This window comes from Eleutherodactylus coqui, chromosome 3 (assembly GCF_035609145.1).
Source record: "Eleutherodactylus coqui strain aEleCoq1 chromosome 3, aEleCoq1.hap1, whole genome shotgun sequence".
NCBI lineage: Eukaryota > Metazoa > Chordata > Amphibia > Anura > Eleutherodactylidae > Eleutherodactylus > Eleutherodactylus coqui.
This window is the reverse complement of record NC_089839.1, coordinates 15,742,070-15,757,103: the sequence shown is the minus strand read 5'-3', so window position 1 is coordinate 15,757,103 and position 15,034 is coordinate 15,742,070. Positions and strand designations below refer to the sequence as shown.

Below are 15,034 nucleotides of genomic sequence, written 5' to 3'. Positions count from 1 at the left end.
AACAAAACTCGGTGCATAAATACAGCACCAGAACCAACCTCATTACATAAATAAAGCACTGCAACCCAACTCATAACATAAATAAATCTCTAGAACCAAGCCCATAATATAAATACAGCTCCAGAACCAGCATCTGTACATAGATACAGCATAGGAAACACGCTCATAACATAAATACAGCACCAGCAGCAAGCTCAGTACATGAATACAGCACCAGAACCAACCTCATCACATAAATACAGTAGCAAAACTAAGCAATTGTGTTGTGGAGGCTCCAATGGGCTGACAGTTGTGCTTCTGAACATCAGAGGACATGAGACAGAGCGAGGAGAAAAATGATTCATAAAGCTCCAGAAGACACTGCTGATTGGAGGAAGAAGATCGTGTGGCCAGGCAAACCTAAGGGGGTCATCGCCTTCAGCCTATGACTGCCTGCTGCCCCACCCCTACAAGCTGGGAGCTGACACCCTGTGCGACTGTTAAGTCCAGCTATGCATGGATGACTCAAGTCTGCCAGAGTGACTCCAGTTCATAGAGGGGTTCCCCAGTGGAAGACACTGCTCTACAACGACCATATATCCTAGTAGGGCCTATGAACAAGCATTGCCTTCTTGGCACAAGCCCTTTAATGTGAGCAACAATTTTTAAACATCTTGGAATTCTTAGGTCAAAAATTCTGCATTGATTAACTTCTCAGTATAAGGGGATAGAGCCAAGATCAGCACGCCAGCGGCTCACATTCCCCATCATTCAAGGGCTTCACTATGAAAGGCTAAAGGGGCAATAAACTGTTCAGTTACATGTTATATAGAGCTGCTGAAGCAGAAGTGACATTTCCGAGAGTCAGCCGGTGTTTGCCTTATAGGCAGGGTTGAAGACGGCGAAGAATAATTGCAAGTATAGTAGATGATATAAATAAGATGAAGCATAAAATGTATATTACTGCAGAACAGGATTCAACAAGCTTTGGATGTGCAACTGTTAAAAAACTACAACTTCATAAGTCTTGGAAAATTTCTTGTAAATCCAATAAAAAATATTTTGGAAAAAAAAAACCTACAACTTCCATCATGCCCTGGCAGCCTGCAATTGTCTGGGCTTGATGAGAGTGGCCCCAGTAACAATAGTACTCCCTCTCAGTGACCAGTAATAATAGTGCCCCTTCTCAGTTCACAATAGTAATAGTGCTCCCTTTCAGTGGCCCCAGTAATAATAGTGCTCTCTTAGTGCCCTAATAGTAATTGTGCCTCCTCTCAGTGGTCCCAATAGTTACAATGCCCCCTCTAGTACCCTGAGTAATAATAGTGCCCCCTTTAGTGGCCCTAGTAATAATAGCACCACCTCTTGGTTCCCTCCCCACCCCAAACCTCTGATCGAGCAGTAACCTTGTCTTCATCAAGCTCAGTGACTCATTGTGAAGCTCTAGTCAGGATGGGAGGTCGCTGTAGTGCTCACAGAAGATCCTGACTCCTTCCCCAGCATCTACCATATCTATATAGTATGCTTGATTCTGGTACCATATCTATGTAGTAAACCTGGTTTGGGAACCGTATATATGTAGTAAGCTTGGTTCTGATACCATATCTATGTAATAAATTCTGGTATTGTATATGTGGCAAGCTCGTATATATTTAGTAAGCTCATTTCTGGTACCGTATCTATGTACTATCCTTGCTTCTGGTACTGCATCTGTGTAATAAGCTTGGTTTTGGTTCTGTAGCTATGTAGTAAGATCAATTCTGGTTCCTTATCTGAGTAGCAAGTTTGGCTCTGATACAAAATGTATGTAGTAAACTCGATTCTGGTTTTATTTCTATGTAGTACAGTTACTGTAGCATACCATTTTTTAATGCTGGGCTGTAAGGGGTCACACTAACCATATGGCTCAGGACCATGATAACCCTAATCTATTGCTGCTAATGGGACAAAGCTATGACACTGCACTCATTGAAAGCAATGAACATCCATGAAAGTGGCTGATGATGCTGGAAGGTGATCTTGAACAGTGGCAGACTGAGAATGGACCCGGTCCCCTACCAATTAATTGATTAATCGTTTATCCACCCCTTTCCCATGAATTGGACCACATAATGTGGCATCTGTGACATTTGCGGTTCCTCATTAGGAGCTCAAAGTGTTCTGAGATTTTGGCTTCCTGTGTACACGCGAAGTTCTGATCTAATTTCTGTTTGGTATCCTATAATGTAATCTTAGGCTGGGTTCCCATATATCAGTTGTATCCAACCAGTGGTTTTATGCCGTTGCCGGTCACAACTAATGGCATTTTGGTGCACTTTGAGTGCCGCTCCAGCATCCGTAGCCGGATAGAAAATCACTGTATTTTTTGTCCGGCACAGTGAGGCATCTGCATTAAAACTAAGGTTCCGGATTCCATGAACGATCCCCGACTTTCCAGTGGGATCTTGTAGGATCGGTTCTGGTATCCATTTTCATCCAGTGTTTCACTGCAACACGGGAGGCGATAAAAGCCAGACTCCGGGATATATGGGGACCTGGCTTTAAAGGTCTGTTTGGTGACAACAGGTTGAAGTTTACGGAATGCTTTCAGTATATCCTATATCCATCATCTTCAGTATATCCCATAGATTATTGATTTGTTATACCTCTTCCTGTTTTCTCTTAGTTTGCCCCCTTCCCCCGATGGTGGTGCACGGAGATTACATTTGTCACCCTCAGCCCTGTGAACGGTACATACATGGGACCGTGATAGAGTTTTACTGTGACCCCGGGTACATGCTGTCCAATGATTACAAGTACTTCACTTGCCAGTCTGGAGAGTGGTTCCCAACAACTCCGCTCTACTGTGAGAAGACGGGTAAGTTGTCCCTAAAGGTAACAAATATGGGGCGTCTTCTTATGGGCTCAGATTCGTGTTCCGATGTATTAGGATTCAGTGTTTACTGGCTCACAGCCTGGTGCCGTGTGACACCATAGGGCCCCCGTGGCCCCACAACCAGAGGCCACTCATTGGAATGGGTGGCTTTTATTGTGATACTGTAAATCTGAGCAATGTATCTGCATCACATAGATAGCTATAAAGTCTCTGTGCAACAAACTCCCCCGCGCTCTAGAAAACTGTTGTCATCATTTCTTTTATTTTTTGCAAAACATTAAAGGGCCACTCCGGTGATCTTTTTAATTCATTCACTATGTAGCCATCCCCCCAGTATATATAAGGCCCAATATCCACGGGCGGATCTGATTCGCAGAATCCGTGCAGGTCACTCGCGCAGAAGATCTGCAAATCAAGTCGCCCATAGGGAAGCATAGGCGTCCACACATGAAATAAAGCAAGTGGATTTGTTTCGAGGACCTTTTGGTCCAGAAAACAGATCGCAGCATGCTCCATTGCAGTGCGGTTCCCGTACAGACGGCTTACATTGAAGTCAATGGAAGCCATCCCATGCACGGCCCATCCACAATTGAATTCTGGACGGGCCACGGATTCCGCAGGGAAGCAGGAATTTTAAAAAAAAACTCCACTGCACATGTCCGACAGCGTGCCGGCCGGCACTTCTGCACACATCCATAATGAAGAAAATAGACGACCCGGACAGAGACGCAGAAGACCCGGACGGGTAAGCACTGTCCTTGACTGCGGGCAGGGTCGGATTTAGCTGCAGGCTCCCGCATGTGGAATCCGATCCGCACATGGACATGAGGCCTTCATGAGCTAGTCTAACCTTGATAAGTTATTACTTTCTGTCTAGAACTCCCGGACTCAGTCATGTGATCTCAGTTCTGACCAGATCAGATTTATTTGGGTTTATGGATTACTTTGCTAGACAGATAGGCCGCCTGCAGACGGGCGGGTCAGGTCCAGCGGTGAGAATTCTCGCCACAAGACTGGACCCCAGCGCCTGCAGGGAGGAGCGCGTACTCACCCGCGCCTGGCGGCCCTGGCTCTTTCATGTGTCGGCTGCTGGGCAGTGACATCTCTGTGCGGGGCTCGACATGCCGCGGCTTGTTTGCCGCGCAACATTTCGCGTGGCCAAACCGCGGCCGTCTGCATAGGAGTGCGGATTGTAATGCACTCCTATGCAGGCTTTCAGTGGCCGAAATCCCGCGGATAATCCCGCCGCGGAATTTCCGCCCGTGTGCAGGCGGCCATACTCAGTCTGTGTGATGATGTTACATGGATGTACCACAGGGTACACAGACACTCCTATAACACAGTTATAATAGAGGAGATCACTGCTCATCCTCCTGGCTGTATACTTATTGTTTGTAGCTTATTTAGGTGACTATAGAAGGTAATGGTAAATAAACTGTCCAACCAGCAGAATAATCATATAAAAAGGAGATTTGAAGTAAAAAAAACTTATTCTTTTACCATTTTGTTGTCATTGAGTAGAAAAGTCCTGGCCCAACAGCCAGGAGACGATGCTGACGACATGGAAGATTGTGGCTTTCACAGCCAGCAGCGTTCTCCTAGTCCTTCTATTGGTCATCATTGCCAGAAGTTTCCAGACTAAGTTCAAGACCCATTTTCTGCCAAGGTGAGTCCCCATCTGGTAATACTCAGTCTGGGCATCTGCTACAAGGGGGCATATTCTGAGGAGCAGGCAGATGCAGGGGTGGAATGACTGATGGATAATCAAGGCTAACTTAAATATTGCCATTGTTTTCTAGTTTTCACTTAGATCTATTACAGAAGTCTAATGATGCATTCAGAGCTCTGCTACCTTCTTCTTAGCTGTAATCTCATTATATTTCAGCGCCCCCTGCTGGTACAGCAGAAATTCAGCAAAACTCTGAATTAAGCTGATTGATACAAAATGAGATCACTTGGTTTTGCTTATTTATTGCTATATAAGTAACTTATATCTAGACCTTCTGAGTTATTTGTTTAGTAGAGATCCAACACTCAGCCAAAAAGACAAATATTTATTGCTATATTTGTTTCTGCTGAATGAAATATAAAATATATTTAAATAGCTCAACAAAACTGATATAACAAGTAGTTTCTCCAAATTCCACATAAAATGCCACTTTTACTGACTACTGCAGTCTCAGAATTATTCACCTCTTTAAATAGAATCCCTCATAAAAGCACACATTTACAAATATGATCTCTCAAGTACACCTGATGCAACTAATCAAGGGCTTTAGAAGTTGCATCAGGTGTGTTTGAGGTAAAGCAAATCAAATATCTGAAAGTGGGAGATCTTTGCTGAATGTGATGTTTGATTGCATGTTAGAAATATGGAGAGATTGTTGCCTTGTACAAACAACGAAAAGCATAGCAAAGGTGTGGAATGTTCCTATAGATACAGCTGGAAGCAATTAACACGTTCAAAGTTAACACTGGCTACAGTACCTGGACGAGACAGAAAGAGGGCACTGTCAACCGGCGACCACTAGATTCCTGAGGAGGCAGGTAGTCAAAAACCTTTCAGTGACGGCAAAAGACCTGCAGCAAGATTTGGTGGCAGCGGGCACTGAGGTTTTCTATTCGCACAGTAAGGTGCATTCATAACGCTGATGGTCTTCATGCCAGAACTCCGAAACGTTCACCTCTACTGAGCAAAAGCACAAGAAATGTTGCCTCCTCTGGTGATGCATCACGTCTGCACAAAAGGTGCTTTAGTAAGTACCAAAGACGCTTATCATGAGGGGAGGAAATCATTCTGAGACTGCAGGAGTCACTAAATGGGGCAATTTGTGGTGAATTTGGAGAAACCACTGGTTATATTAGTTGTGTTTAGACATTTACATAGTTCTTTTGCAAACAGCTGAAAGTTTGTAAGTTTGGCAAATAAACTGAATTAGTAATGGTGGGAGCTTGAAGGAGTTTGACTGCAACTACATACATTAAACAGACAGCTGATTGATAGATAAAAAGTCTACGCACCCCTGTTAAAACACCATTTTTGTCATGTTAAAAAATGATTCATTTCCGATTTATTTCCACCTTCAATGTGACCCGTTATCTGCACAATTCCATTGAAAAGCAAACAAGTCTTTTAGGGTGGAAAAATGTAGAACAAAAACTAATAATGTGGTTGCATAAATATGCACACCCTAAAACTAATAATTTGTTGATGTACCCCTTTGATTTTATGAAAGCATTCAGTCTTTTTGGGTCGGTGCCTCTCAACATGGCACATCCTGATTTGGCAATCTTTGGCCACTCTTCCTTGCAAAAATGCTCCAAATCTGTCAAATTGTGAGGGCATCTTGTGTGTAGCGCCCTCTTCAGGTCACCCAAACATCTTCAATGGGATTCAAGTCTGGGCTCTAGCTGAAACATGCCAAAACCTTGATCTTCTTCTCGTGAAGCCATTCTCTTGGCGATTTGGAGGTCTGCTTTGGGTGATCATCATGCTGAAAGGTGAAATCCCTCTTCAGCTTTTTAGCCGAGGCCTGAAGGTTTTGTACCAAAATGGCTGATATTTGGAACTGTTCATAAATCCCTCCCCCTTGACTGAAACCCCAGGTCCAGCAGCAGAAAAACAGCCCCAAAGCATGTTGCTGCCTCAGCCATCTTCACTGCAGGTTGGTGGTCTTCTGGTAATGCGCAGTGTTTTGGTTTGCGACAAACACGTCTGTTGGAATCATGGCCAAAGCATTCAACCTCGGCCTCATCAGACATAACACGTTCTTCTACAAACTTCTGGCAGACTAAAGGCCCATTTAGACGGGATGAATGCCGGGCAAAAGATGCCCGACACCCGTCCCTGCATGTACTTGCTCTCGTGCTGTTGCAAGGGAGCTAGTATCGCTGGCTCACAGTGGGAAGGCTGCAGGAGATTTCTCTCCTCGCGCTCCCCCGCCCCTGTCCATTGCCTTAACATAGCGGCCATTCAGTACTGAACAGCTGCTATTTACAGTGAATAATCAGTGATCTGCTCATTGTTCAGGATTTTATGCTGTATAAACGATGCTCCATGGTACATGTAATGCCTTGGAGATGTTTTGGCCCCCTTCTTGCTGACGGTCTTCCCTGTGCTCCATAGTATATGTAATGCCTTGGAGATATTTTGGCCCCCTTCTCCTGACTGATATCTTCCAACAATCAGAATCCTTTGCTGTTCTGTAAGATCTTTACGGACCAACTAAGAAAATGTCAGAGCCGAACTTTATATGGAGGTAATCAGAATCCCTGTAAGTAATGGCAGCGGAGTGCTGACTACTACTTATCAGGAGGTTACATGTGATTGGCAAATTCTGAACACAACCGCATCCCCAAGTATAAGAGGGTGTGAACACCTATGCAACCACATTATCTAAGCTTTTTTTATTTTTCCACCCTAAGGGCTCATGCCCACAAGCGACTCAGGATTCGCCCACGGATTTACGCCGCGGGAGTGCCGCGATAAAAAACAAAGAAGTGCCTGTGAGCGATCACGGATTTCCGCGGTCTCCATTAATGCTATATTGATGGAGACCTCCTGCGGCGCGTAAATCCGTGGCAAATAGATCATGCCGTGTTTTTTCCCACTCGTGAAACTCTGTGGTAGAATTCCACCTGTGAGCATTGGCAAGCAGAAAGCTATTAGGGTCAATAGAACCTAATAGCTGCGGAATTCACGCGTGTTTTTCCACAGTGGGAAACGCGTAGCGATTCCGTCCGTGGGCATTCACCCTAAATGATTTGTTCTTCAATGGAATTGTCCAGATACCGGGTCACATGAAAGGTGGAAATAAATCAGAAATTATTTATCTTTGTCTGATTTTTAGATAGATTAGATATGCCTACTTTAAATATGCAAATTTTTTAATGGCCTCTTATATCCTCTCCTCTAGAAGTCCCCAGGACAGCTCAGCGGAGCCGGATTTCGTAGTGGTGGACGGCGTTTTGGTTATGCTACCTTCCTATGACGAAGCAGTCAGTAGCGGTGTCAATGTCACCCCGCCTGGCTATGTGTCCTCTGCTGGCCAGAGGAGCCCGTCGCACACAGAGGAATCCCACCCTCCTGCTTACCCTGGTAACCCCAACACGGACAGTATATGTGAAGAGTCAGAGACCTTTGACAGCTTGTTGGAATCTTCCGACCTTCATCACACGTTACATTCTTCTTCTATGACACATGTGAGGACCCCGGGTACACAGAATATGAATAGCGAAACGGCAACCACAAGTCCGAGCATTGACATTGCAGACGGTAAGGAAAACTTAAAGGGCCACTCTGGTGATTTTATATTCATTCACTATGTAGCCATACCCCCAGTATATATATGTCAGCTAGTATTATCTTGGTTAGTCATTTCTGTCAGTCTGAGACTCCCGGCCTCCTTCTCCTCAGATAATCATGACCAGCTCAGATCTACTTGGGTTTATACTGTCTGAAACTAGCTAGTTTCTGAGCCTGTGTGATGCTGTTACATGGATCCTACAACAGAAACCGCCTAGAGGGGGACACAGTTACTGATGATGATCACACAAGTATAATAGAGGAGATCACAGCTCATCCTTCTGACTGTATACCTATGGTCTGTAGCTTATTTAGGCGAATATAGAAGGTAATTAAACTGCCCCCTTCCCCTCAGCAGGCAGAGATAGTATAGCCTCTAGCTAATGCTGTCCTGATTCATCATGGGATTGATTTGAAACCAAAAGTAAAAAAATGTCACCATCAACATGGTGCCTGATAAGTATCAGACATGGGGCTGCACTGCAGGGAAGTGACTGCAATATACAGAGGAGACCTCCAGAGTATAACAGGCAATGAAGTGAAGGGGGCAGGGATGGAAAAATGTGTTTTCACCAGAGTGACCCTTTAAAGAGTGACCTCACCTTGGAGACACTAGTCAGTGCTTACCCATTCACAATAGCAAATATACTCAATACAGGATCAAGCTTTGTCACTGACCATTAAAGGGGTTTTACCACCAAAGACATTTATCACTTGGGGACCACCAGCAATCTCAAGAACTGCGCCAATAAATTGCCCATGCATGACCGCTACTCCACTCACTCCTGTAGAGGAGATACAGAGCAATGTGCTCAACAATCTTCATCAGTTCCATAGAAGTGAGTGGAGCGGATGTCACGCATTGGGGGCACAATTCTTGGGATTGCTGGGGGTCCCATTATCAGTCCTCCAGCAATCAGACACTTATCGACTATCCTGCAATAGGGGGTAAATTACCTTGCTGGTAGAACTGTTTATGGGCATTTTCACACAGGGCAGGAACTTCCACCTCAGACAAATGCACCCCACAATGCACGTCTTGCACACAGATTTTGATGAGGATTTGTAGCACAATTACTGCGGATTTTCGCGAGAATTTGTCCATGACTGAATTCTCTACCACATCTGAAAGCACCTTTATAGGGGCCACCGCAGTACTCCGAGACGTAAATATAAGGTAGGTCATATACGTTGATAGATGGTGGTCCGATGAAATTAAGGAGCGCTAGCATGAACCTACTCAAAGGAATTCTCCAGACAAAACTTAGTGTCTTAGGGGGCAGCAGATGACGCCAAGTAGACTATCACTGTGTCATGCTCCTCCCTCTCAGAACCTGCACTAGGTATAACACAGTGTATAAGTTATCCTGGAGTGTGCCGTTGTGGCAGTCCCTGGCCCATAGAGGACACAAGGCTATTGACAACCAGTCATCTCTACCTCTGCCTCCAGGGAGCTTGAGTTAGTGAAGAGGGGATGCTGGGAACGAATGGTGGGGTATCCCCAGACTCCAGAAGGGTGGAAATGGTCTAGGAAGGGACTAGCAGAGCTAGGTTCAGAACCCTCAGGGTTACCAAGGTTTCTCGGTCAACATACATGGGAGCTGGCACCAGCAGGCCTTCATGGATGGGATCAGGCCACAGCAACTTGGGTTGAAGCCTAGCACCAAATTGGGCCAGCGACAGTAAGGATCTGTGGATGTCAGCTATAAGAGATGTAGACGCGAGACACTTTTTTTTTTTTTTTTTTTAATGCTGGTCAAATGCTTAATATAGCAGGCTGTGGCGTTCAAGCAGTGAATTGGAGCCGTAGGTGTGGTAGGTGTAAGTCTGGAGAATTATCAAGGAAAGCCAGGAGTCGGTATCAGGAGGTGCCGTGTCGCAGTACAAATGGAGGAGGCGGGAACCGTTGTCAGGAAGAAAGCCAGAGGTCGGTATCAGGAGGTTTTTAGTTAAAATAGCAGAGGGGCAGGCAGGTGTGAAGCTTGATCAAGGCTGTGGAGCACAATAATCATGCACTGGTACAGTGGCAAGGTCAGGCTTTTATAATAATCCTGATCAGAATCAAGGTGGGGCCAAGGGGAGCTTGTCCAGCAAGCTGGATAGCCTGGAGTCTGGAGCGCCGGATGTCCCAGCTTCGAGTCTTGAGACAGACTATAACTAGATTCCACTATATGAATGTCAAAACACTCCTTCCCGTTAACAGGGATATTGACTAGCCCCTTAAGTGAAGAGTGGGCCCGTACGTTCCCCGATGCCGTTTACTTAGAAGTGTCCGTTACGAACAAAAATATCTTTCTTTAAGCCCGATGCGAAGCAAGTGCAGTCTTTGCTGAGGACTTCAATGTATCACAACCTGGTTTCACCACTTCTCCTGCTGATGCAGAAGAATGCCCATAGGGTTGCAGCTTTAACAGCTTTGTGAAGTATCCCTTCCTTCAGACCATGCAGCATAGCTGCCTCACTCCGACCACTTCTGGTGCCTGTGTCGAGACCAAGTCACCACGCTCCCACCCCCACTTAAAGGTACACACATACATATACAAAATGCTATACAGAACACCAATAAAATCAGCGATACCACAATACCCTGTTACATTGGCACACTGCCTGTGACATGCTGCATGCTGCTGCACAGGGCGCAGTCTGTCACCTCTCTTATGCATTTGACCTGCATCTGTGTTTCTCCAGATTCCTGCTCGCAATTTTGAAAGCTCTTTATAACAGAACCTTCTGATAGATGTGATCAGACCACAACTCCCATCATCTTTATAACAGTATTCAATTTTCCTTCTACTAGAAATCCCACTGATGGATGAAGAAGAGGAGGTTGCAGCATAAGGGCAGCATCTTCACACAGACTCTTATTCTCTGTTCTGTTGACTTCTCCTAAATTAAGCTCAGATATTTTGGTAACTATTTCTTCCATTAAATTGGCAATAATACGGGATATGAAGCGAGATGCCGGCTCTCAATGAACTTATATGGATTCCAAAGCTGGAAGGGCAGAAGAAGGTGAAGGAACGCATGCCCAACACTCACAACAAACAGTTTTCTACTTGCATTTCACCAAGGAACTTATGTAGTGACTGTGACGTTCCCCTGATGTTGATGGAGATAAAGGCAATAAGGATCTGTCTGAAACCGACTTCGTTCTTTCCCTTCTTGGTTCTTCAAGGCAGATACAGGAATTCTTATATGGTTTCTATTCTGTAGATTCATTTAAAGTGACGGAGACCGTGATATAGTCCACAGGTACCTGTAACTACATATGTGCCTTCCCCCCCACAAACCCCCTGCAGCCAAACCATGAAATCTCTGCTCAAGTATGCTGTTGTCACTTTGCAAATAAAACACTGCAATCTGATGATCCGCGGTCACCACCACTACGTCTTCTGAGGTCGAGTGGTTTCTTTTATCCGGGCACAAGTTCTCAATGTAAGTCCTATGAATGTCAGTATGTAGGACCCAGCTCAATGCATTCAGGCTGAGTAATTGTAGTCCACGGCTGGTCTCATGACCATGGGGAGGGCCGAGACCCCACTGTTCTGTGGATGGTGGCCAGGTACACAAAGGAAGAGGCTGATGTCAAGAACTGTCAGTTTTATATTAATCACTCCACAACCACCAATGGTAAACTTACATCAGCTGTGAAATACGTATGCAGTGGGCTCGAGAGCCGAGTCCACCTCATACCCATTGGCTATGAATTGTTGGCTGTCATCATCTGCAAGCAACTGTCACAATCGGAGTTGCCATCGGTCAAACTTAAAGGGGTTGTCCCGCGCCGAAACGGGTTTTTTTTTTTTCAATAGCCCCCCCGTTCGGCGCGAGACAAACCCGATGCATGTGTTGAAAAAAAAAACCGGATAGTACTTACCCGAATCCCCACGCTCCGGTGACTTCTTACTTACCTTGCGAAGATGGCCGCCAGGATCTTCACCCTCGGTGGACCGCAGGTCTTCTGTGCGGTCCATTGCCGATTCCAGCCTCCTGATTGGCTGGAATCGGCACACGTGACGGGGCGGAGCTACAAGGAGCAGCTCTCCAGCACGAGCGGCCCCATTCAACACGGAGAAGACCGGACTGCGCAAGCGCGTCTAATCGGGCGATTAGACGCTGAAAATTAGACGGCACCATGGAGATGGGGACGCCAGCAACGGAACAGGTAAGTGAATAACTTCTGTATGGCTCATATTTAATGCACAATGTACATTACAAAGTGCATTAATATGGCCATACAGAAGTGTATACCCCCACTTGCTTTCGCGGGACAACCCCTTTAAGAGCGTCTAAACAGTCAGCCAAAGTGGGAGAGGGCCCTTCCACCACACAACGTGATTGGGGGGGTTAGCGTTGAGCTGGCATGGAAGCCCAGAGCCTAATGAGGGCTCCCATGCATGGATCAAGTTCAGCTTATGACAGGGCTTAATAGGCATTATTAAATATCACTGTATACTGCACTGCTGAAGTATTGCAGTACACTGTGCAAGCGATCAAGTGATTGCAAGTTAAAGTCCCCTTTGGGGACTAAATAAAACTGTAAAAAAGTAGAACATTAAAGAAAATAAGGAGCTCAAACCCACCTTTTTCCCATAAAAAATCCAAACAATGAACAAACCCCACATATTTGGTATCACTGTGTTTGTAAAAGTTCAAACTTTTAAAATATTGTACTTGTTATATCACACAATGAACACCGCAAAAACATTACAGTATGCCAGAGTTGTGGGGTTCTTTTTTGTTACCCCCAACTCCCCCCCAAAATTGAATAAAATGTGATCAAAAAGATGTTTGTATCTCAAAATGGTAAAATAAAAACCACAGCTGGTTTCACAAAAAGACAAGCTTTCACACAGCCTAATCCAGGAGAAAAATAGTTCTGGGACTCAGAATTTGGTGGCGGAAAGCCAAAAAAAGTCTACTTTCTAAAAGTAATAATAAACTATTAAAGTCTATAAATTTGATATTGATGTATCCCTACTGACCCACACAACAAAGTTCAGGGTCAGGCTGGATTCAGACGAACGTATATCAGCTCGGTTTTCACGCCGAGCTGATATATGGTGTCCTCATCTGCGGGGGGGGGGGGGGGGGATGGAAGAGCCAGAAGCAGGAACTGAGCGCCCGCCCCCTCTCTGCCTCCTCTCCGCCCCTCTGCACTATTTGCCCTGCCCCCGTCCCGCCTCTCCTCATTGAAAATAGTGCAGGGGGGCGAAGAGGGGGTGGAGAGGAGGCAGAGAGAGGGCGGGAGCTCAGTTCCTGCTCCTGGCTCTTCCAGCCTCCCCCCTGCAGAGAGAGACGACGTATATCGGCTGGGTGTGAAAACCCAGCCGATATACGTTTGTCTGAATCCAGCCTCAGATTCTGGATGCGGGATCCCGCAGCAGAATCCGGACCTATGCCTGGCCGGTGATGACGCGTACCTGTCTTCTTTATCTGTACTGCGGATGGTCCAGACAACTCGCTGTCAGACATGCACAGTACAGATTTCTCCGCGCTGTCACTAGGGGATGACACGGAATCCCCAACCTTTACGCAATGTTAATTGTGGAAGTGCCGCAGGTCGCACGGCTTCAATTGAATTCAATGGAAACTGTCGGTGCGGACACTGCACAAAAATAAAGAATGCTGCGATTTTTCCTCCGTGAGCAGAAAATTGCAATTGATTTCTGCTCGTGTGCAGGAAAAAGCGCTTTTCCATAGCATGCTATGGATGGTATTTGGTGCAGAACCAGGGCGTCTCGGATTACGCAATGCAAGTAGGCCCATGTGCAGGCGGCCTTAATGGTACCATTGAAAAGTACAACTCATCCTGCAAAAAAAAGAACAAAACAAAAAGACAAGCCCCCATGTAACCTGTTTCCCTGAAAATAAGACATACCCTGAAAATAAGACATAGCATGATTTTCCAGAATTTTTGAGGATGCAAAATGATTTTTCAGGCTTTTTGAGGATGCTTGAAATATAAGCCCTACTCCAAAATTAAGCCCTGCTAACAGTTAATTTAAAAAGTCAATTTAAATAGTGTCCAGGCAGCTATACATGTAAAAAAGTTAAACCTTTTTGAAGAAAAATTAATATAAGACACTGTCTTATTTTTGAGGAAACACGGTAGCTACTTTGATGGAAAAATTAAAAGAAAAAAATGTATGGCTCTTGGAAGGTGGTGATGAAAAAACACAAATCAATAAAAAATATATGCTTTTGAAGGGCTTAAGGATGGTAAGCTATTCTCACTCTGCTCAGTATACAAACCTCAGCTCAAAATTATCCTGTTATATCTTATTTATTACCACCACCACCAAGCTGGGTATTCATTTTACCGACCTCGGAAGGATGGAGGGCTGAGCCAACCTTGAGCAGGCTACCTGAACCATGCAGGAATTGAACTTGCAACAGAGGCGTAACTTGAACCTGCTGGGCCCCAGTGCATAATCTGGACCTGGGCCCCCAACTATAAAGCTTCATTGATTGTTCCCCATATTGCAAACCAGTACTGAGACTTTATGGGCTCCTGGGCCCAGTTGCGACCGCACCCTCTATACGTACGCCAGTGACTTACAACCTTCAGGCTGTGAATGTGAACTTAGACCTGCATTAGCACTCTGTGCCACAAGGGGCTCTAGTGCAGCACCCCTCCTACAACAGCTTCTGTAGGTCCACATTTCAGCACCTTTTCACAGATATAATCTAATGCATTCACAGTTTCTCAAATGCATGAAGTGGCGGCCGAGCGGGTGTGTCGTCACTCCATTCATTTCCATGGGACTCCGGGAAATAGCTAAATGCATTGCCATCTCCATAGTCCCATAGAGACACACATGCCAAGTTGCAGTTCGATTCAAGCGCCGTCTCAATACAGGGGAGCAATGAAG

At 45.4% G+C, this 15,034-nt stretch overlaps 1 protein-coding gene across 1 annotated transcript in view; it reads left to right on the top strand.

The window, feature by feature from the left end:
• The window catches only part of SUSD4 (sushi domain containing 4), a 113,383-nt gene extending 101,876 nt beyond the window's left edge, over window positions 1-11,507 (top strand). The window contains exons 6-9 of the mRNA XM_066594467.1: window positions 2,645-2,836; window positions 4,376-4,520; window positions 7,771-8,129; window positions 10,957-11,507. Coding sequence (XP_066450564.1) covers window positions 2,645-2,836; window positions 4,376-4,520; window positions 7,771-8,129; window positions 10,957-10,997 — 737 coding nt within the window. The 3' untranslated portion in view covers window positions 10,998-11,507. The remainder of the gene's footprint in view (window positions 1-2,644; window positions 2,837-4,375; window positions 4,521-7,770; window positions 8,130-10,956) is intronic.
• The last annotated feature ends 3,527 nt before the right edge of the window (window positions 11,508-15,034 follow it).